Source organism: Silurus aristotelis (genome assembly GCF_946808225.1).
Source record: "Silurus aristotelis genome assembly, chromosome: 6".
Taxonomy (NCBI): domain Eukaryota; kingdom Metazoa; phylum Chordata; class Actinopteri; order Siluriformes; family Siluridae; genus Silurus; species Silurus aristotelis.
This window is the reverse complement of record NC_139579.1, coordinates 31267440-31292107: the sequence shown is the minus strand read 5'-3', so window position 1 is coordinate 31292107 and position 24668 is coordinate 31267440. Positions and strand designations below refer to the sequence as shown.

General features: G+C 40.1%; 1 protein-coding gene across 6 annotated transcripts; it reads left to right on the top strand.

Moving 5' to 3' along the window:
• Positions 1-74: 74 nt before the first annotated feature.
• On the top strand, positions 75-23172 carry LOC310727823 (oxidation resistance protein 1). Of its 6 annotated transcripts, XM_083544678.1 has the most exons (18): positions 76-201; positions 1724-1929; positions 3525-3679; positions 8183-8262; positions 9904-9981; positions 11275-11379; positions 12837-12968; positions 13046-13230; positions 14917-15152; positions 15228-15375; positions 15910-16078; positions 18457-18573; positions 18719-18871; positions 19377-19472; positions 20243-20316; positions 21096-21918; positions 21974-22962; positions 23044-23172. In XM_083544678.1, the coding sequence occupies exons 2-16, from the start codon at positions 1871-1873 to the stop codon at positions 21229-21231; spliced, it is 1923 nt and encodes a 640-aa protein (XP_083400804.1). In that variant the 5' UTR covers positions 76-201; positions 1724-1870; the 3' UTR covers positions 21232-21918; positions 21974-22962; positions 23044-23172. The 6 variants fall into 6 exon arrangements, with proteins under 6 accessions (XP_083400805.1, XP_083400804.1, XP_083400803.1 ...); XM_083544679.1 differs by having other exon boundaries at positions 75-201; positions 15231-15375; positions 21096-22962; XM_083544677.1 differs by having other exon boundaries at positions 21096-22962.
• Positions 23173-24668: the final 1496 nt, after the last annotated feature.

Below are 24668 nucleotides of genomic sequence, written 5' to 3'. Positions count from 1 at the left end.
GATGCGACGGTGACTTGAGCGATATGTGAAGTGTCCAATCAGCGGGCCGGCTTGTGTACGCGAGCCAATCAGAGAGCAGGAGGCGGGACTTGTTTGAATGCCGTCAAAAGCATGTTTATATAAAGGCACATGATGGAGACTCACCGCTGCTGCTGTCAGAGGCTCGGATTCAAGCTGCGTTAATGATGATTATACACACAGGTCAGGGTCTGCTCTTTCTGTGTTCCTGTGTCAGATTAAGATCTTTTATTGATTCGTTTCTGATCAGATAACGATTCGGGATCTTCTTATTTGAATTGCACCATCATCTTCACCGTTATCATCATCATCATCATCATCATCATCATCATCAACAACATCATGGATTAACAAGGCTGTCTAATTTTCATGTTCTTTTCAGACCGAGAATGAAAGTAAATGTTCCCTCTAGAAATGCAAATGCTGAGGTGGAGTTACAGCTTTAATCTATTTCTTTATTAATATACATCAGTAAAATGACACTACCTGGGGGTGCCATTACTTTGTCTCCTATGCAGTTCGTTTGTTTTTGATGAAGTTGGTGTTTCAGATCATTTACAGAAGTGGAAATGTGTGTGTGTGTGTGTGTGTGTGTGTGTGTGTGTGTGTGTGTGTGTGTGTGTGTGTGTCTATATATATATATATATATATATATATATATATATATATACATGTATATACAACAGTGTGATTTATTATACTCAATGTTTCAATGCAACAAACTCTATAAAAGGCAGAAATTGTAACCGGCTTCACCGCACAACAAGACGATAACGCAAACGAAGCGTACGTAAGTGTTCTGTAAGTGATATTTAAAGAGCAAACAGTGGTCTGGAATGATATTTATCATAAAACGACCTGCCCAGTCACTGCACCTAAATCCCACTGATCTGCTCTGGGATGAACTGGATCTCTTGGACAGGTTTTCTGTTTGCTGGTTTTCATGTGAGCCAGTTTCAGAAGCTTCATAATTGAACCTGGTTAATTCATTGACTTTATTACTATAGTTATATACCGATGTCATAAATGATTATCTTTATCATTGACGCTGAGGCTCACGATTTTAACAAACACTTAAGCGTACAAAGTCGTGTGTCTCTTGTGTGCTGTTTAGGTCGTTATTATGGACTTTAACTGCAGCATGAAGCATGAATATTTGATCTTGTAGTGTAAAGGAACAGGCAACACGTATCCAATCTTTAGATGTTTTTCTAACCCAATGTAGCATCAAATCCCTGTTCCTAGCTGTTGTAGCTCATCCCCCTTAACATTTTGTGTGTTCCTCTGTGCTTTTCTGCTCGGCACAGTTGTAAAGAGTGGCTATTTGTCCTATCGTAGTTATTCGACAGCTTGTTTCTGTTTCATGAAGATGATGAAGGAAAAGAAGAAAAAGATGATGGACAGAGAAGCTCATATTTGTTTTTTTAGGTCAGTTCTCCTTTGACTTGGCCTTTTGATTTCCTGAAATTCCCAGAAAAAATCTCCAAGCCTAGCATCAACAAAGCCTTTAATCTTGCGTTTATTCTCCACATTCTGATGTGTTTGTTCTAGAAAAAAGCTCTCGAACACTTTCATTCCTTCTTCTGCTGACCAGATGATTCTTTTGTATTTTACCAAACGTCTGTCCAGGTGTTCCTAATAAACTGAGTATTTTATTTGAGGAATAATAATAACAGTCAGATCTCCTCTTGCACTTTTTCGACAGCTTGTTTCTGTTTCCTGAAGACGACGGAACAGAAGAGGAAGATGGCGGACCGAAACGCGAATCCCTGCGAGTATTTTTCTCAGAACGGCTGTGCTTTTGGAATTTAACTCCAAAAAAATAGTAATAATAATAAATAAAACACAAACAATGGACAATAAACAGAGGGACAAGACGAGAGGCAGTCACTTCGGACATGTCAAGGACAGGTGAGTTCTCATGTGTGTGCACTTCGATTCATATTACTCACTAACAAAGTAAGAGCAGGAATGTGATACGTGAGGGAGGATGTGATGAAATCGTGAAATCGTGGTCAATAGAGTGTTTCTCAACTGTAGACGCATAACCTGGAGAAGTGCATGAGTGTGAAGGGTGAACTAGCCGAGTAACGGCACAGCTGCACATGCAATATTGATGTCCACACAGCATAATGGAAGACGTATCCGAGTTCAAATCAGGACAGCCAGTCTTCCTGGTCCAAAAGGAATCCCTACACCAAAGGTCTCCAAACTTTTTCCTGTGAGGGCCACATCATTTTTCCTTTTTTTTCTGGGGTTGAGTCGTACTGCCAGTATTACTGTGGAGAATTTATTACGATTTTATTCTATTTATTTATGTATTTATTCTGCCTTCTAATGCAGGATTAATTAATTTATTATTCTGCACCTTCCAAACTAATAGGCGTAACTTTTCAAGAAATACATCGTCTATCAAAACAGCATTATTAATATCATAATGACATTTATTTCATATTTATTGCTATTAAAATCAAAACATTTACCTAATTATGCATGTGGTTGGTGGGTGAATCTAACAAATAATGAGACTACGTTAATTAATATAGGTAGTGGATTTTAGAGATTTTCCCGTACTTGCCCATACCTGATTAATTGATTAACTGAGTTTTTAAAATGTATACTGTATAAACAAAAAACACTCCATGTAAAATAATACTGACCTTTATTTAAAAAATTGAGTACTGAATCATATAAAGGTGCTAAATTAAATAAATATGAATATATTTATTATTAAATATAATTATATAAATAATAAATCCAACACTCTCTGTGTGTCGAACAAGCAGCACGTGGCATCAGTGATTCACCTCTAGAGGCCGCTCTCGTATTTATAGAGGACCGGAAAAACTATCGGTATGGTTTTCTGCCGATAGTTCCAGCGATATCTTTCGATGCCTCGACCTCTATTAATAACTAAGAGTATTTTTTGTTGAAAAGGCAACCTTTAGTATCGAATACAGATACGATATGAAAAAAAACATTAAAAATAATTTTTTTTCAAAATGTGTCTCTGGCATTTCAGGCCTTTCAGTGGGGCGGGATGTAGTTTGGTGACCCCTGTTTCAGTTTTGTTTCCCGATTTCTGTAGACACAAGGCATCCAGGGTCTTATTATTAGACAATTTAGAGATGTTTTAGAGAGTTCAGGGCTGGACGATATGATGACGTAACACCGATATCATGATAAATTACTGCAATGTGTTTGAGTAGTTATATTGAGACTTGTACTGAGAACTGTGAATTTTTTTCTATATTGCTTTTTTTCTTTATATAAATGTTCTAATGATTGTGCTTTAATTTAAATCTGCTGAGGTGATTTGTTATTTATTTATTTATTTATTTTTCACATATTTTATATTAAAGGTCGAACGATTCGTCCATTTTGCCAATTAATTGGCACCAATAGTTAATTGCTAGAACTAGGGTTAGGGTTAGGGCATTGTATATATAAATATTTTATATTTTTCTATGTTACAATATTGACCCCTGACTCATGCCGACCCCCAGGTTGGGCACCAGGCTGCCGTCAGGCTTCATACAGCCTCCAGGCTTTGTCACAGTACAGTGGGAAACCTCTGTTAGCGCTAACGCAGGACAGGACGTTACGGACACCGTGCGCCATCACATCCGCAACCCCAAACTGAGACAGTATTATCTCAAAGGTGAGAAAAAGATCAGGATAAGATCAGCCTGAGTTTACACAGTAATAATTTTTTTTGGTTATGTTTTTATACAGTGAGGAAAATAAGTATTTGAACACTCTGCTATTTCGCAAGTTCTCCTACTTAGAAATCATGGAGGGGTCTGAAATTGTCATCGTAGGTGCATGTCCACTGTGAGAGACGTAATCTAAAAAAAAAAATCCAGAAATCACAATATATGATTTTTTAACTATTTATTTGTATGATGCAGCTGCAAATAAGTATTTGAACACCTGAGAAAGTCAATGCTAATATTTGGTACAGTAGCCTTTGTTTGCAATTACAGAGGTCAAAGGTTTCCTGTAGTTTTTCACCAGGTTTGCACACACTGCAGGAGGGATTTTGGCCCACTCCTCCACACAGATCTTCTCTAGATCAGTCAGGTTTCTGGCCTGTCGCTGAGAAATACAGAGTTTGAGCTCCCTCCAAAGATTCTCTATTGGGTTTAGGTCTGGAGACTGGCTAGGCCACGCCAGAACCTTGATATGCTTCTTACAGAGCCACTCCTTGGTTATCCTGGCTGTGTGCTTCGGGTCATTGTCATGTTGGAAGACCCAGCCTCGACCCATCTTCAATGCTCTAACTGAGGGAAGGAGGTTGTTCCCCAAAATCTCGCAATACATGGCCCCGGTTATCCTCTCCTTAAAACAGTGCAGTCACCCTGTCCCATGTGCAGAAAAACACCCCCAAAGCATGATGCTACCACCCTCATGCTTCACAGTAGGGATGGTGTTCTTGGGATGGTACTCATCATTCTTCTTCCTCCAAACACGTTTAGTGGAATTATGACCCAAAAGTTCTATTTTGGTCTCATCTGACCACATGACTTTCTCCCATGACTCCTCTGGATCATCCAAATGGTCATTGGCAAACTTAAGACGTGCCTGGACATGTGCTGGTTTAAGCAGGGGAACCTTCCGTGCCATGCATGATTTCAAACCATGACGTCTTAGTGTATTACTAACAGTAACCTTGGAAACGGTGGTCCCAGCTCTTTTCAGGTCATTGACCAGCTCCTTCCGTGTTGTTCTGGGCTGATTTCTCACCTTCCATAGGATCATTGAGACCCCACGAGGTGAGATCTTGCATGGAGCCCCAGTCCGAGGGAGATTGACAGTCATGTTTAGCTTTTTCCAATTTCTAATGATTGCTCCAACAGTGGACCTTTTTTCACCAAGCTGCTTGGCAATTTCCCCGTAGCCCTTTCCAGCCTTGTGGAGGTGTACAATTTTGTCTCTAGTGTCTTTGGACAGCTCTTTGGAATTGGCCATGTTAGTAGTTGGATTCTTACTGATTGTATGGGGTGGACAGGTGTCTTTATGCAGCTAACGAACTCAAACAGGTGCATGTAATTTAGGATAATAAATGTAGTGGAGGTGGACATTTTAAAGGCAGACTAACAGGTCTTTGAGGGTCAGAATTCTAGCTGATAGACAGGTGTTCAAATACTTATTTGCAGCTGTATCATACAAATAAATAGTTTAAAAATCATATATTGTGATTTCTGGATTTTTTTGTCTCTCACAGTGGACATGCACCTACGATGACAATTTCAGACCCCTCCAAAATTTCTAAGTGGGAGAACTTGCAAAATAGCAGGGTGTTCAAATACTTATTTTCCTCACTGTATATAGATTTTTTTTTTCTGCTTTCGGCTTTTACCATTAGGGGGCGCCACAGCAGATCATAATTCTCCATACCTCCTGTCCTCTACATCTGCCTCTTTGAAACCAACTACCTGCATGTCTTCACCCTCACCACATCCATAAATGTCCTCCTTTTTCTTCCTCTTTCCCTCCTTCCTGGTGGCTCCATCCTCAGCATCCTCCTATTGATATACCCCATGTCCCTCCTCCACACATGTCCAAACCATCTCAATATCTCCCTCACCTTGTCTCCAAAACGTCCTACATGCGCTGTCCATCTAATAAACTAATTTCTAATCCTGTCCATCTTTGTGACTCCCAACGAAAACCTCAACATCCTCAACATCTGCTACCTCCAGCTCCACCTCCTGTCTTTTACTCAATGCCACTGTCTCTAAACCATACAACATCTCAGGTCTCACCACAGTCCTATAAACTTTCCCTTTCACTCTCACAGATACTCTTCTATCACAAATCACTCCTGCTATCACTGTTCTCCACCCACTCCACCCTGCCTGCACTCTTTTCTTCACTTCTCTATCACACTCTTCATTACTTTGCACTGTTGACCCCAGGTACCTGAACTCCTCCACCTTTTCCACCTCCTATCCCTGCAAACGAACCACTCCAACCGCATCCCTCCACTGCGCTCCCTCTCATTCATACAGTACTCCTACTGACTTTTATTCCCCTTCTCTCCAGCGTGTACCTCCACCTCTCCAGGCTCTTCTCCACCTGCTCCCTACTCTCACCACAAATACCAATATCATCCACAAACATTATAATCCACAAAGACTCCTGTCTAACCTCGTATATCAACCTGTCCATCACCACTGCAAACAGGAAAGGGCTTAAAACCGATCCTTGATGCAGTCCAACCTCCACCTTAAACCAGTCTGTCGTTCCTACTGCACACTTCACTGCTGTCACACAGTTCTCATACATGTCCTGCACCACCCTCACATACTTCTCTGACACACCTGACTTTCTCATACAATACCACAACTCCTCTCTCTTCGTTTGTGCACATATGGGTGAAAAGTGTCCAAATATATATATATATATATATATATATATATATATATATATATATATATATATATATATATATATATATATATATATATATATATATAAATACCGTATTTTTCGGACTATAAGCCGCTACTTTTTTCCCACGTTTTGAACCCCGCGGCTTAAACAATGAAGCGGCTAATTTATGGATTTTTCGTGGGTTTTTCCCGGTTTCACAAACTTCAAGCCAAAAAACTGAGCGACATAACATTAGACCAATGACATTTCCGAACGGAAACAAAAAAACGCACCTCACCTGTGTTCTGAGCTGCACGGCATTGGGAGAAAAAACTTCTACCGGTGGCGCACGACGATGACAGAAGATAAACTCCCCAGAGAAATACAGTGGTACCTTGACCTACGAGTTTAATTCGTTCCGTGGACGAGCTCGTGTCTCGATTTGCTCGCACATCGAATCAGTTTTCCATATTGAAAATAATTAAAATAGCATTAATCCGTTCCAAACCTCAAAATGACACCCCGTTTTTATGTTTTATGTTATTAAATTGGAAAATACATTTCTAAATAACAAATCTTCTATATAAACATAGAAAGAGTGTGTAAAGATATAATAAGGTTTTATTCAGTGTATTTTCCTTGGAGATGAGACGACTTGAGCTAACGAAAACGCCGGTGTGTGTGTGTGTGTGTGTGTGTGTGTGTGTGTGTGTGTGTGTGTGTGTGTGTGTGTGTGTGTGTGTGTGTGTGTGTGTGTGTGTGTGTGTGTGTGTGTGTGTGTGTGTGTGTGTGTGTGTGTAGAGGGGGGGGAAGAGGCGATAAGCGGAGGGGGAGGGAAAACTCGTTTTTTTTACTATAACTCCTGTACACTACGGAGCCCTAAACTTCAAAATTTTTAACTTTTTCTTCTTTGCTTATCTTAATTTTCGTCACAATCTTCGCTTTCTGGCTTCGCTTCGCCATCTAGCAGCGGCGTCTCGAGCTCGTACCTCAATTTTTTGCTCGCGTAACAAAGCAAAAAAATCGACCGAATGACCGCTCATACTTCGAAAAACTCGTACATTAATGCGCTCGTAGGTCAAGGTACCACTGTAGTTGTGAAAGGAAGGAGGAAGACAGTGAACAATGACTTTCTTGGTCGGCTACTGTTTAGATACAAGCCGTTGTAACGCGTTGAGTCTGGGTGAAGGGAGAGCTCACTAACTCCAGTTGCAACAGAAATCATATAAGCACAGACAGGTTTCCAAAACTCGTGCTTTTTTATTTTTCTTGGCAACAGCGTTACGGGTTAGTCAAAGAAACTTAGAAATGAGAATCAGAAAATAATAAGGACATATTCCTCGGTCTTACACACATGCAGTAATACCGGAGAATGCAGTGCCAGGCTATTCCCAAAATACCGCTATGCGCCTAATAGAAGCACAACATATTTCACCCGTTACACCGTGTGTAACGTGTCTTTCGTTAAAGCCTGTGTAAAGTACATCAGTGTACACACTAGGCTTATAGACAGGTGCGGCTTATTTATGTTCAAAATAAAAAATATTTGTCAAATTCAGTGGATGCGGCTTATATAAGGGTGCGCTTTATAGTCCGGAAATTACGGTATATAAAAAAACAGCTTTTCTGTTACAAATTGCAGACTCTGGTCTCCTTCTGTAAATGTCTCCTCCCAGAAAACTTTACCATATCAGCGAATACACGTCTTTATTAAGTCTCTATGCGTGAGCTGTTGCTATAGAAACACTAGACATTTCTGATAGATGGTTCCGTGTGATTTGTACAGAGGCTGCTTTTCCATCTGACACGTCAAAAACGAAGACGCTGCAATCACAAGCAGAATCAAGCAGGAGGGACGAACAAGCGGTAAGTTATACTCACACACTCACTCACTCACTCACACACACACACACACACACACACAAACACATTACGATTATGATTTCACTAATATACCATATAGAATAATACATGCGCACACACACACACACACACACACACTATATAAACCATACAGTATTCAACTCTCTCATGGATAATTTCCCAAAAGGCATGTCATAAAAAATCTTTATATATATATATATATATATATATATATATATATATATATATATATATATATATATATATATATATATTTTACACTCACTGGCCACTTTATTAGGTACACCTTATTAGTACCAGGTTGGACCCCCTATTGCCTTCAGAACTGCCTTAATTCTTTGTGGCATAAATTCAACAAGTTACTGGAAACATTCCTCAGAGATTTTGGTCCATATTGACATGATAGCATCACACAGTTGCTGCAGATTTGTCGGCTGCACATGCATGATGCAAATCTCCTGTTCCACTACATCCCAAAGGTGCTCTATTGGATTGAGATCTGGTGACTGTGGAGGCTATTTCAGTACATTGAACTCAATGTCATGTTCAAGAAACCAGTCTGAGATGATTCGCGCTTTATGACATGGCGCGTTATCCTGCTGGACCATGGCCAATGATTGTACCAACATACCATACATAAGGCAAAAAAATTCACACACACACACCCAGACACCACACTAAAGTGAGCAAAGGTCATGGACAAACTGCAACACAGCAGCGTTCCTCCCAAACCCTGATTCCACCATCAGATCTCTGGGTTTATGGATCTTCAGAAAAATCTGCTGAAGCTTTACAATGAAGCTCTGCGGTCCAAAAAGGCTCTGGTAACTGAGAATTGGTAATTCATGAAAGTAGATATATAGAGATCCTTGCTAACTACTAAACATTTGTTTACTAGGACATCTTGCTAACTACTGGATCTAGCTTTGGAGTGCAGCTAGCTTTATATAGAACATCATGCTAACTACTGAATCTTCATTTTCCTATTTGTGAAAGTAGATAGATAGAGCGAATAAACTGAGACAAGATTTGTATAAGACATTTGTAGTGACAATTGTTTGTTTACTATCTTGCTAACTACTGAATCTTGATTTGCTAAATAAGTGAGATTAAATTGATCTGGAACAAACATTTGTTCTTGATAAGTAGCTAATGCCTAATTTATTTCCAATATATATTTTCAGTTTTTATTTACCAATATATTGCTGACTAACAGATTTAGCTTTCTAGATTGAGTGTAGTTAGCTTTATATAGAACACCATGCTAACTACTGAACCTATACTTGCTAATTTGTTAAAGTAGCTACATAGAGATCCTCGCTAACTACTGAACATTTATTTACCAGGACATCTTGCTAACTAGTGAAAATAGCTTTTCAGATCGAGTGCAATATCTTTCTGTAGAACAATGCTAACAACAGAATCTCGATTTGCTAAATAATGAGATCGAACAAATGAATGAGTGAGTTGATGATTTGAATATTTTTTGTTTGTTTGTTTTCATTTGCCAATATTTTGCTAACTTATGGATTTAGCTTTGGAGATTCAATGCAGCGAACGTTATTGAACATAATGCTAACTACTAAATCTTGATTTGCTAAATAATGTGTTTGTGAGAAACAGGTGCATCGGGGGGACACAGTGTTCAGTATAACCTCTCAGTTCACTGGTGGTCCAGCAGATACCACTTTACTCCCACAGGTACACCACACTAATTGATTTCACTGTGTGCCTTGTTGAGTTTTCTAGTGCAAGTTTATAACCAAAACTATTAAAACCTTTTTTTTTTTATTGCACACGAACAACAAGCACTGCCACCAACAATAACAACCACCAATCCCACTAACACCAACAATCACTATCGGCAACAACAACCCCATTATTACCAATGTCAGCACCTCCAACACCATCACGAACAACAACACCAGGCTCATGAACAACAAAACCAGCACCAACAACAACAACAACATCACTAAAGACAATGCCAACATCACCAACACCACAATCACCACTAATGACAAAACCAGCACCACCAACATCACCAATGACTAAACCAGCAGGACCAACACCAGCACCACCTCCACCATCACCATCACCAATGAAAAAAACAGAACCACCATCACCACCAACATCAATGCCAACATCACTACTAACACCACCTCCAACAAAGCCAGCATCACCAATGACAAATCCAACACCGCCACCAAATACAACACCACCGATTTCACCATGACAAACACAATCAACAATAACAAACACACCACCAACAACAATAAAACCATTACCATCAACATCACCAATAACTACACCAGCACAAACACCCACAACACCAACATCACCAATGACAAAACCAGCACCAACACCAATACAAAGCCAGCACCATCATCAATAACAATACCATCATCACCAACAGCAAAACCAGTACCATAAACACCACCAGCATCACCAACATCACCAATGACAAAACCAGCACCACCACCACCATCACTGATGAAAAAAATCACCAACAACATATAAATTACTACAAGCCCAATCATCAATAACAAACTTATCAATTACAGAGACAAAATACACAACACCAACAACAGCCAAACCACTACCATCAGCACCAATAGCAAAACCAGTAACATTAACACCAACACTATAAACCTATTCAGCACTACAAACCCCATCAACAATGTCAATAAATCCACTATCAACAACAATAGCAACACAAACTAATACACCACCAGTATCAGCACCAACAACAAACACAACAAGAACAACAGCAAAATCACCACCGGCTATACCAGGTCCTGTGTTGGTATCTGGACAGTTTCCCAGAGCAGGTCATGTGGTCCAGTGTGGTGACTGTGACTCTTTATGACACTCTTCACATGCTGAACACATGATACGGTCATTCACTCGGCTATAATCAGACGTCTGGAACAGAAGTCAGAGTGAGAAAAAACGATGCTAGTATTTTAACACTTTGTTTCATTTTCACTTTTTTAGAAAGTCTCAGTGATGCTCTCGGACCTTTCTGAGCCCAGGCTGGATGCCATGACCCCAACGACCCCTGTGTCGCCGTCCACTGACGCTGACTATGACAAGCTCCTGGTGAGCATCAGGCTCGGTTTTATTCTTTCGATTGAATGTAAAGTGAGTGGAAGAACTTGACTGAACCACCATAAAGAAATTAGCCAGGTGACACAATGTTAAAATATTATGACCTGATCATAAGATTTTTATGCACTTTCTGACCATCCTAATCCACATTTAGTCTCCATTTAAGTGATTAAAAGCTCCACTCTTCTGGGAAGATGTTCCACTAGACTTTGTAAAGAGATTTATTCAGCCGCGAAGGTGTTAGTAAAGTCAGTACTGATGTAGATGAAGTGAGGAGGTTCCTGGTCAGTGTTCCAGTGTTTCCTTGTTCAAGTGAATGGAAAATTTCATGCTAAAACCCTTTAAAGGCGTCCTATAAGATTATGTCCATATACTTTTACTCCATTGTGATACTTTTGTCCATATAGTGTACATCAAGTTAATACAATTAAAGCAATTAAAAAAATAAGTATAAGTAAAGCTGCAAGTAGCAGAATTTTAGGAGCAAGTAGCCACTTCTTTGATACGTTGTTCAGATGAGAAGATGTGAGAAAAATTTAAAGTAGCTCTTTGAACGATTACCAAACTGTTCTGCGTTTGCGTGAGCGAACAGAACTCCCCCATACCAGCAGGAGGCAGTAGCCTGTATTCAGCATCCAAACAGGGAAACTAGAAGAGCTAGAGTTGTAAAAATATATAACAAAGCAGCGTTTACACCTGCCGCGATCACTACGGATTTGTTTAGGGGGTTTTTCTTCGTCAAAATACACCTACGTATTTTTAGCTTGTTATTGTAACTTTTGTCCAGTAGGAGGTACAAATAAAATAAAAAAAAGTTGCATAGCCTCAGAGCACGGTTCTACCAACATTGTTGCTAAAATCCAACCACGCTTCCTGTTTGGTTGCCTCACGTTAGATTTGTTGGCATTCTAGAAGTTTGTAGTATTGAAACTTTTTTGTATGTTGTATTCTGAAGGTGCAATCTGACAAATTTTGTAGGAGGAGCAGCAAGAAAAGTAATTCTAAATGGCGGGAAAATGTAGTTAGGAGTAAATTGATGTCGTAGGGTGCACAAAAATATAGGTGACAAAAAAAAAAAAATTTAAAAGGTAGAATGACCATAGGGTTCCTATAGAGTACATTTTTGGTGCTTGGCCCCCTAAAATCTTTTTTTTATTTTGTATTTATGAGTAAAGTATATTTTTTTATTTTATTTACCTATGTTTAGCTATTTTGTTAGCTTTTTTATGAACAAACAAAAAAAATGTTTGGTTTAAATAGGTATATTAAAATAATATTTGTAATGTGACTAAATATTCATATAGTGACTATATAATTATAATTTGTAAGATATATTTAAAAATGATGGAGTTTTGTTTTTAAATAATGATCTAAAATACAGTGTTTCTACTGTAAATAAATAACAAAATTAAATCATTACATTTTAACGGATATTCCTTTTTCCCCAGGACGTGGAGGCGGTGCCGTTGCCTGACGGACAGCTCTGCCTATTGGCTCTTCCATCCGAGTGCACACAGGGGGCGGGGCCGGCGAACCCACCGTGTCTCAAACTGTTCTGTCGCTTCATTACGGAACGGAAAGTGAGTAACGGCTTGCGAATCTGCTTATTGTGCGTTCTTGGATTTCCCGCTCATTTACGTCTGCTTGTTTGTTCCAGGGCGTAGTTTCTGGCATTCTGCTCCTAGCAGCCAGTAAGATCTTCTTCGACCCGTATAAGTCCCTCCCCCTGGTGCAGGAGAACGGCTGCGAGGAGTATCTCTTCTCCTGTCCGGTGGACAATCTCTCATCCGTCACCTTTTTCTCTGACATCTCAAACGTTCACTTCAGCAGGTCGACACAGAGGTGTGTAGCTTCTCAGGATGTTCAGGATCATGTCCGAGCGTGTTTATAATGAAGGCATGGCAGGTAAAAGCAGAGTGGTTGATCCTGACAGGGAGGCTACAGTACCTCGAAAAGAACCACTCGTTACAACTCAAGTGCGATCGATATCGAGATATATATATATATATATATATATATTTTTTTTTTCCCCAAAAGTCCAAAACCTGCCTGATTATTCGGCCGGTTGATCAGTCGGTCAAACTCTAGTAGAGCAGAAAAGCATCCACAATTCATGAACACATTGAGGTTCATGACCTACAACATTGACGTGACCGAATCCTGTCAGCCAAGAACAGGAATCGGAGGTTTCACTGAGCATAAACTGGCCATAAATGGACGCTTGAGGATAAAAATACCAAGCAGCAAATATTCCACAGTCACAAGTCACTCAGATTGCAATATAATATTTCCTTCATCTAAATCTTTAATGGGAATGTTTACTGAAGCTCTTGGATGTCATGTAAAGCGAGGAGAAGGAGGATCCTAATAGAAGCTCGTCACTTAGGCCACGATAACATCCTAAAGGTTGCACTTATGCTCCTCTTGCGCAAAAAAAAAACAACCCCTCATGGCTAATGTCTTTGACTTTGGAGGCAATCAGGAGTTCTACCCTCTGGACCTGTGAGCTTGGATAACTGAAATCTTCTCAGGTTCTCAGGTTTAGGGTCCACTATGCTCTAAAATGAGCACTGGAATAATGGGATCCGTCAAAGGGTTCTGGGGTTCCGCGATGGAATCCAAGGGGTATTTCATGGCAACGTGATTAACGAGTCGAATGGAAACAGGTGCGGATAATAGGACACAAAGGGATGAACCCCAGAATATCATCAAAAGTTTCAGAGAATCTAAAGAAATCTCAAGGTAGATGGCCATGATCTTTTGACAGTTATGGTTCTGTAATGGGAATCACTGCATGGGCTCATCAACACCGCCAGAAATCATTGTCTGTGAACACAGTTTTCATGAGTCAAGAAGCTTTTATTGTCCTTTCTACCATATAAAGCTGACGCAGTACACGGTGAAATGAGACAACGTTCCTTCAGAACCCTGCAGACAAAAAACAGTGCAGCCAAACAGCACAAGACTGTGGGACAGAAACACAGAATACAAAATAGCGGAGAGGGATCATCTGGCTTGTTATTAGCGATCAGTTTAAAAAGCAGGGTCTCTGATGGTATGGGAGAGCATTAGTGCCTGTGGAATAGGCAGCTTGCACAATTGGAAAAGCTTAATCAATGCTGAACGCTATATACAGGTTTTAGAGCAACAAATGCGTCCATTCAAACGTCTTTTTTCCTTTGAAGGTTTTTTATATTTGAGCAAGACAATCCTAATTGCGAATCTAGGTGCTGAACTGGTCTTCATGCAGTCTAGACGTTTCGCCATTTGAAAACATTTGGCGCATCATGAAACGAAAAATACAACAAAGGACACCCAGAACTGTTGATTAGCTAGAATCCTGTATCAGACACATATGGAACAACATTCCTCTCGCTAAACTTTAGCAACTGGTCACCTCAGTTTCCAGATGTTTATGGACAGAAGACGAGATGTTACACAGTGGTAAACGTGGCCCTGTCCCAACTTATTTTGAGACGTGTTTTGAAATTTAAAATGACAAAATGATAAGGTTCTGTATCGTCACAGGTGGAAACGTCGTCAAAACGATAAAAAGGTTAAAAAAGATCAGATCGTCTGCGTCACCGCGTCCACGCCAGTTTCTACCATGACACGTGACGCGCAGTTGGAAGCGGAGGCACGTGGAGCGTTGGAGGATGAGGCCGAGGAGAGCAGAGACATGGCGGAGGTCGAGCGACAGCTGGAGATGCTTGTGCTCGAGCTCAACACCGGGCAACAGCTGCGTTCAGAAAAGCAGCTCTCGGGTAAATGACGTGCGAGCTAGCGTGTGAATATTTATACATGCTGTAACTCCTGGACTTACTTTCTGACCTTTTCAGCAGGACACAGCACCAGGACCAGCTGTATGATGTTCGTGAGGATGCGTCAGAAGCAGCTTCTGAAGAAGAAGGTTTTCGGGAAGCTGGAGCTCGGAAAATCCAGAACGGTTTTGTGCAGAGACGCCTGGTTTATCCTGCAACAAGAAAGGTGACTAAACATGTGGGCGTAAGATTTTGTGCTTTTTGAACATCCTATTCTGCATTAAGTCCCCATTGGCTCTTATAATAACCTCCACTCTTCTGTGAAGATGTTCCACTAGATTTTGTGGAGATTCATTCAGCTACAAGGGATTTTGTAAAGCCAGGTACTGATGTAGGTGAGGTGAGGAGGATCAGGATGCAGTCAGCATGAAAAATTCATCCCAAAGTTGTTCAATAGAGCTGGATAGCAGGAGATCTTCCACTCCAACTCATGTAAAGCAGATCTTCAAGGAGCAGGCTTTGTGCACAGGGGTATTGCGATGCTGGAACAGGTTTGGGAACAGTTTTAGGAAGAAGCACTCATGTTTGGAAAAGTCGAGTGTCCCAATACTTTTGGCAGTACAGCGTATTATCCCGTGGTACTCAGTAGAGTTTTTAGGAATCAGAACGAAGACTGCGATTTATTTCCCTAAAATTTAAAAGAGTGAATTTCGGTCTTCATTGGCTAAACTTGCCGTACCCTTCTGGTTTTTGGGAACAGTTCAGACGAGCTCTACTCCTACCTGAGCCAGCACTGGCCCGACCTGTGCATCCTGGAAGGAGGAGAAGAGGAAGAGGAGGCAGAGTGGGACGAAGACGACTTCGTGATTCTCAGCGAAGAGGAAGGAGGGGAATCGCATCGAGACGGTCATACTGCAGATGAGTGGGAGGTGTGTGTGTGTGTGTGTGTGTGTGTGTGTGTGTGTGTGTGTGTGTGTGTGTGTGTGTGTGTGTGTGTGAATGAAAGAAAGTGCTACATGCTTTGTTATAAGCTGAAGCGGAGCTTTAATTAATTAACAGGGGTTTCATACGATCCAGGCCAAGAAAATGACAAAGTTTCCAAAGTTTGCGATCGTTTCAAACTAAAACATAAGAAATTACCATATAGTGCGTTTATTTTTTAATTTTTTAAGAGTAATCTGAAATGTATTTTTACATTTGTATTTATGATATTTATATTAATTTAGGTTCCCTGGTGGTCTATTGGTTAGGATGCGGCGCTCTCACCACTGCAGCTAGGGTTCGATCCCCGGTCAGGGAACCAACCCCAGCCACTCTCAGTGCCGGTCCCAAGCCCGGATAAATAGGGAGGGTTGCATTAGGAGGGGCGTCCAGCGTAAAAACATGTGGCAAATCAAACATGCGGATGATCCGCTGTGGCGCCCCCTAATGGGAGAAGCCGAAAGAAAATGTTATATTTATATTAATTAATTTAAGATTTATTTTTTATAAATGTATTTGTATTTGATTTAATATGGCAATTAAATGCACTAAACGGGATTAGTTTTCACAGATTCTTGTATGAAATTTAATCAATAAAATGTTAAGTATTCTAAAATGGAAATAACGTTCTTCTGTTTATTTAGATCAATCCATTAATCCTTGGAATAATTGATAGAAAACTCGATTACTAAAATAATCGATAGCAACAGACCTAATATATATATATATATATATACACACACACCACGGTTGCAATGGCACAGCGGTAACAGATCTTCAGTATCCTGTAGCACAGACAGGAATATCCACAATGACCTCCTTTGTCTTCTTGCGGTTGAGTTCCAGGTTATTGTCCTCCTCATCATTACCTCTGATCAGGAACACCACCGTGGTGTAATCTGCGAACTTAACGATGCTGTTTGAGGCATAGGCAGGTACACAGTCATGGGTAAAAAGGGGGTATAGAAGAGGGGAAAATACACATCCCTGAGGAACCCCGGTGCTGAGAGTAAGACTGGACGAGGTGATCTTGTTCAGTCAGACAGACTGTGGTCTGTTCGATAGGAAATCCAGGGTCCAGTTGCAGAGATGTTTGCTGAGGTGTCCAGGTGAGTCAGGGCAGAATGAAGTACAGTGGAAATGGTGTCCTCATTTGACCTATTCAGGCGATAGGCAAATTGGTATGGGTCCCGATTTAGTGGCAGACAGGCTTTAAAATGGGTAAGGACCAGTCTTTTAAAGCACTTTGCAATGACAGGGGTGAGTGTGACAGGAGGAAGGTCACCAAGTACTGTTGCAGCTGAGTGCTTTAGTACTGGAGTGCTGGAGGTACAGAAGTGTAAAATTCAGGACTTCTAGGCTAAAGAACTCTTTCTTTCCACTCATGCTCTACCACGTTTATTTGATTATCAACGCTGATTTTGAACACTGATGGTGGACTTTCTCACACACATTGGTGGATATTATTGTTATATATTGTTTCTTTTTTGAAGCATTCACTGTGGACAGCAAAGGAAGAATCTCATTGTACAGGGGAAATGTTACTTTACTGTGCATTTATTCATCAATTGAGGTGTAAGGGCTTCGCTTATTGGCAGCTTGGTTGTGCTGGGATTTGAACCCACGACCTTCGAACCTGGCACCGTGTTCTGTGCTCGGGTGGGATTTGTGATTTTTGACTTGGCAAGGGTTGATATATATATATATATATATCAGAGCATCGACTGAAAAAATCTTCTTATTAATAGAGAAATTAATAATACATAAACAAAAACATACATAGTGCATGCATACATGTGTAATATTATTATAATTGAGTATTGAATTATAACGTAATAATTTTAATTTAATAAAGTATTTTAATTACGTTTGGACAACAACAAAAAAATCGAACAAATTCAGATTTTTTTTATATATTTTTTTAAATATATTTTTATTTATTTATTTAATAATTTTTTGTTATTGTTTTTTTTTTTTTTTTGTAAAACCAAACCAAATCGCACAAATGCAAATGAGCCAAAGTATCAGTTTCTGCATCAGATTCAGACTCGGGTGTGAACTAGACATCAGGAACAATTTTATTTCACTTGCACACATTCTTAACTAAAATGCTTTAAAAACAACAACAACAAAAAAAAGTTAAAATATGAAGAGATGGAAAACCTTTAATTACATTCGATATGAAGGTATAGAGGAACATTCAAATTATGTATAAATGTATATTTCAGCTGTGTGTGTGTGTGTGTGTGTGTGTGTGTGTGTGTGTGTGTGTGTGTGTGTGTGTGTGTGTGTGTGTGTGTGTGTGTGTGTGTGTGTGTGTGTATAGATGGTGTGTGTAGAGGAAAGCAGGATGAAGGAGTCCCTGCCTATAGACAAAGAGCCTGATGGACTGAGTGACATTGTGAAGCAGAGTCTCATTCTGAATGCACAACACGTCAAAGAGGTCAGAACACACACACACACACACACACACACACACACATATATATATACTGCTAATTCACTCACACTGCTCCCATACTGTTGTACTCACTATTGTAAGTGACTAGCTATAATATAAAGAGATGTGGTTGTCGTTGTGTCCTCAGCTGTCGGCCGAGCTTCCTCCTCGCACCGTGGGTTATTCATGGAGATTAGCCTACAGCATGAGCAAACACGGTGCCAGTCTCAAAACACTCTACAGGAAGCTGAGCGTCTCGGATTCGCCCGTTTTGCTTCTCATCCGAGACGGCACCGGACAGGTCAGACACTTACGTCTGGAGCTCAAAGTCTCAATTTGTGCTTTTATTCTAATAAATATACTTAATTGACAAAAGTTTGTGGACAACTGACCATAAAACCCATTCCACATTAGGTCCTGATTTTCTGGAAGCTCCACTCTTCCTAGCAGATGTTCTTCTAGATTTATTGGAGATTTGTGGAGAGTACTTCAGTCACAATGGTGTTAGTAAAGTCAGATACTGATGTAGGTAAGGGGAGGAGGCTTCATTTTCAATAGGGTTTAGAGCTCTATAGAAGAAGATCTTCCAATCCATGGAAAGCATATCTTCATGAAACTGGGGGCATTGTCATCCTGGAACAGGTTTAGGTCTCTTAGTTTTAATCCAAATATATCCTATATAATTTTGTTGTCCAACTTTCTGGTAACAGTTTGGAGAAGAAGCACATCTGGGTGGAAAAGTCAGGTGTCCCAATACTTTTGTCCATATTGTGTTCACATGAATTATGTTTTTCTCTCTCACTCAGGTGTTTGGTGCTTTCCTCTCTCACCCTTTGCACCCGAGTGACAAGTTTTATGGTACTGGAGAGACCTTCCTCTTCCTTTTACACCCTCGATTTAAGGTAAAGCTTGTGTGTGTGTGTGTGTGTGTGTGTGTGTGTGTGTGTGTGTGTGTGTGTGTGTGTGTGTGTGTGTGTGTGTGTGTGTGTGTGTGTGTGTGTGTGTGTGTGTGTGTGTGTGTGTGTAAATATATATATATTTCACAGTTCGGGTCATTATTATTAACATTTGAAGAGTTTACATTTTTTAAAATCATTTTAAATAAAATGCCTGCTGGTTAAGTAATTTATAAAATTATATTCCACAATATTTTATACAAATAAAATACATCAGAATACATCAAATTAATGCAAGACTCTGTTTTTCTTATTTTTAAATGAAATAGTTTACATTACTAATCCCCATTTAACCAAGAAGTCACAGCTCTACCTCTGCCATGTTAATCTGTACTCTGTGACTCTCAGGACACGCCTCGGTCTCCGTATTGTTGTGACGCGTCATATTCACGTACTAAAAATAGTATATAAATACATCGTTTTTGACATTTTTGACGGCAAAAAAACGATGTATTTCTATACCATTTTAGTAGATGCGCTTTATTATTATTACTTAGAAAGTGACCTGTAATTTGTGAGCAAGATTTTATACGTAGATCGATTTCTCCTCGATTTTACACGATGCACATTTTTTTAAATCGATGCATCACATCATTAACCTTCGTATTGACGTGAATCAGTGAATCTTACCATCTCTAATGTATGTTAGGGATTATTGTGGTCTCTGAGCTCTTATCTCTATTATGTCTCTCTCGCTCTCTCTTTCCATCTCTCAGTGCTTCCACTGGACAGGTGAAAACTCCTTCTTCATTAAAGGTGACCTTGACTCCTTTGCCATCGGTGGTGGAAGGTACGAGCGCTTTGTAACCAGATATTTACAGACATCGTGGTTGTTATTAAACATTCTCACCACAGCGTTCTTTAATTCTCAAATCTGATTGGTCAGTTTTCTGAACAGCAGTTCAAATCGCAGGTTTATATAAATGCCCTGGTTCCAATATGTTAGATTTAATTGCGAAAGCTCATTTAGGGGGGAAGTTAGAGGTCGGATTTTACGGATTCCGATACCGAGGTTGGATCGTATTTGCCGATAAACGATTAATCAACCGATAGTTTTTTATTCTTTTTTTTTTTCTTTTTTTTATAATGGACACTGGATAAAATTTTTTTTTTTTTTTTTATTAAATATTACTGAACTTTATTCCAAAAAAATGGCTGTTTTTAAGCAGGACTGTTTGGATTTATGTGCAATGGTAATGCTTTCAAGTAAGATTTCATTTGTAACATTAACTAAAGTTGATGAGTGAAGGATTTTTTTCCTTTTTATTAAGCTTAATAAAATAAAAAATTAAGCTATGAACTAAAGTGGAAGCTGTACAGTTGTTATGCCAGTGATTCGCCTCTAGAGGCCACTGTTGTACTGTATAATGACAGCCGACCTTCTCAGCACCTTCATGCAAACATCAATGACCACTTTAACTTGTCCAAGCTGGGAAGTGACCATGGTAAGGGTGATAATCCACCGCTAGACGTGAGGCCTGTCATCATTATTAATGATCTCCGCTTCACCTCCACATCGTGTAGTGCGCAGAAACGTAAACTAGATTTTTTTTTTCCCTTCATCCGCAGTGGACACTTCGGCCTGTGGTTGGACGAGTCTCTGTATGTGGGCCGGAGCAGCCCGTGTTACACCTTCAACAACTGCAGCCTGTCTGAAAAGAGCGACTTCCGGGTGCTCGAGTTCGAAGCCTGGACCTTCTGGTGATCTCGGTGTTCCTCGGCTCTGAGTTCCCAAAGGGCTGTTTGGTAGCGAACGAGGATTAGAGTGAAGACTGTCTCTGAGATCTGTTGGAATTTGTTAAGCAATATTGGATAAATTGAGGATATCGTGTGCAATGCTTCTCCCATTAGCCCACACACACACACACACATTTTACCTTCTCGGATTTCCAACCCATTTGACCTCGATGACAGGAGAGGTCCTGGATGTAGATAGGAAATGAACATCCGCCTGCTTTTTCTTCTTGACTGAACATCATATATATATGGAACAATTGTACAATTTTTGGGTTGACTGAATCAGAGCGATGGAGCTCCATCACCCAAAAACATCTCTCACAATCATCGCTCAGCTCCATCTACGAACGTTGAAAAAAGTCCCCATAAAAATCGCTTCTTAGTTGCGAATCAGATTTGTATGTTCGTGTTTTTCCTTCTGGAACAGGAACTGTTACATTGATCTACACACTAGGCAATAGTGTTCGAGATAAGCCACACCCCCTTTCAAACGATCTAATCGATCAGCTGTTTATGGACCAAAGTATGTGAACACATGACCATTAGATTGGTATGTGCTCCTTTTTCAACATCTCATTCTTCACATAGTCGCCATTTGCTCTTATAATGAGCTCCACTCTTCTGAGAAGATGTTCCACTAGATTGTAGAGATTTTGTGGAGATTCATTCAGACACAAGGGTGTTAGTAAAGTCAGGTACTGATGTAGGAGGGGTAAAATGTTCTGGGGTGCTGTCAGCATTCACAATGATCTCAATAGGGTTTAGAGCTCTATAGCAGGAGCTCCTCAACTCCAACCCAGACCTTTATTGATCTGCGCCCAGGAGCATTGTCATGCTAGAACAGGTTCAAGTGACCGGAACATGTCATGCTACCAAACGCATCTAAAGATGTAAATACAACTGTATGTGTGTGTGTGTAGCTTTGTGGTAAAAGTTTGGGAAAGAACCACATATGGCTGGAAAAGTCATGTGTCCTAATACTATTGCCCGAGTGAGAAGTACCAAATGCGATTTTCCGTTCTGATTCGTCTCTGTTCTCGGACACCGTGACGACGGGAGGAATTTGACCGAGCTGCCTTGTGAAAGTAAAGACTGAATCCTCTGTAAGCACTTACACAGTCTTTAATGATGCACTGATGCTCATACCAATAGGAATAAAGCAAATGATATATAGGTTTGAATATAATAACCAATTTATAGATCAATTATACTTTAGAGAAAAAACAACAGCCGTTCCTTCCCAAAAACAAACAAAAACAAAATGTTTGGATTGCAACCAATCGGTGGCCATATTACTTCCAAATTTTGAGTGTGATAATAGTATGACACAAAGCATTATTACATCACAACTAGTGTACAGGAGTTTCACTTATTGGCACTAACAGAACGGGAAGTGTACGACTTCTAAAAAAAAACACTGTAACTAATATATATATATATACACACGCATATGGGGTGGTATCACAAAGTTTTAAAACTTGCTCTGTTTACAAGAAAATACTTCATTTATCTACATTTCCACACTTTCACCTTCAAAAATAGTCCCCTTGCACAGCAATACAGCGCTCCAGGAATGTGTCCTGGAAGTCTTCTTTTTAAAGCGATTTCCGAGCTGGATCTTCATCTCTGCTAAGAGGGCGAAAGTCCGCAAGAGCCGAATCCGTGGAGTAGTTTGGGTGCTGAAGTGAGATAAATTCACGTGAGAGGAGGAGCTCGGTGACAGGGGGCGCATGTGATCAGAATAGCACCAGTTGCACTTTTAACACACTGACTTATGAAGGTTTCTGCTCCCTGTGACTGTGCGTGCAGCCTTGTGCTGCCATCTGCTGGTGTGTTACGAAACGTCTCGAAACCTTTCGATACCACCTCATATGTAAAACGATGAATAAATGTGAATCTTCAAAATTAATTGTGGTGTTTTCAATTCAATGTTTTTTTGGATGAACATTCTCTTCAATCTGCTTTACACAAACTAATAGATCAGGAATATAAAGTCGACCGTCAGAAACGCATCCTACTTATCTAATAAGTGAGCTAGTGGTGACTGTGGTGAGGGAAAAGCTTCCTGTGATGGGATGTGGAAGAAACCTTGAGAGGAACCAGACTCAAAAAGGAACCTCAACACCAAATGTCCATTTATTACAGTTCTAACATTGTTAAGGTTTTACAGCTGTTCATTGACAGAGACTTGAGTGTAAAACCTTTCATGGTGACCGGAGTCCTAAACCATTCTCTCAGTTGCTTTGGAGCATTTCTTGAATCGTCTTTAATATTTACTCTTCTTCTTTCGGCTGCTCTCATTCTCCTCTACATCTGCCACTTTCAAACCAACTTCAAACCTGCATGTCTTCCCTCACCACATCCATAAACCTCCTCTTTGGTCTTCCTCGTTTCCTCCTTCCTGGTGTCTCCATCCTCAGCATTCTCCTACTGATATACCCCATGTCCCTCCTCTGCACATGTCCAAACCATCTCAATCACACCTCCCTCACCTTGTCTCCAAAACATCCTACATGCGCTGTTTCTCTAATAAACTACTCAAGTCAAGTCAGGTTTATTTCTATTGTGCTTTTCACAACAGACATTGTCTCAAAGCAGCTTTACAGAATTTAACAGTGAAGGTGAACGGTGTGTATTTATCCCTGATGAGCAGCCATAGTGACTGTGGTGAAAGAACCACTCCCTTAGATGTTATGAGGAAGAAACCTTGAGAGGAACCAGACTCAAAAGGGAAAAACATCCTCATTTGGGTGACATCAAGAGTTTGATCATAAATCTTTAAACAATACAGAACACTGGAGAGTGAGAACTAACATGAGTACTGGAGTATAAGATTATAAGTGATGTTCTTTCTACAGTCTTATACAGTCATTTGTGGTTATAAAACCAGAAGCTACTGAGCAACTTATAAAATAACTCAACATCTGCGATCATCACAGATCCAACACCAGCTTCTCCATGCCAGAGCCTTTAAACACTCAGGGAGGTCCAATGTCAAAACTCCACATTAAGTGGGATCCAATTGTCTTTAGATGGTTTAGGATGTTTGTGGGCATCTACTTATTTAAAGGTCTGTAATCTTCATAAAGTGCGACGTGACTGGGGCTGGAGCAACCTCAGGATGCTTTAGGATGGGGAGAGAAAGAGAAGCAGTAGAGAGGAATTAGCGTAGCTGCTGCTCATGATATTAACAGCACAAGTTGATAATGTGCATGTGATCAGATGCTCTTAAACACAAGGTTAGAGAATATGTGTAGAACTCGCTAGAAAAATACGTGCCGAAAAATTCTACAGTTTCCTGCCTCAATGTCTATTGTCCTGTCGCACTGACACCCATCATGATGAAGAGGCTTCGAGAGGCTGGTCATGAGGCACATCAAGACCCTGCTACCACCCTCACTGGAC

Coding starts and splice junctions, on each gene's coding strand:
- LOC310727823 (XM_083544678.1), top strand. CDS start 1,871: ATGGACAATAAACAGAGGGACAAGACGAGAGGCAGTCACTTCGGACAT. Junction 1,930..3,524: donor TTCGGACATGTCAAGGACAG/GTGAGTTCTCAT, acceptor GCCGACCCCCAG/GTTGGGCACCAGGCTGCCGT. Junction 15,376..15,909: donor TTTATCCTGCAACAAGAAAG/GTGACTAAACAT, acceptor TTTTGGGAACAG/TTCAGACGAGCTCTACTCCT.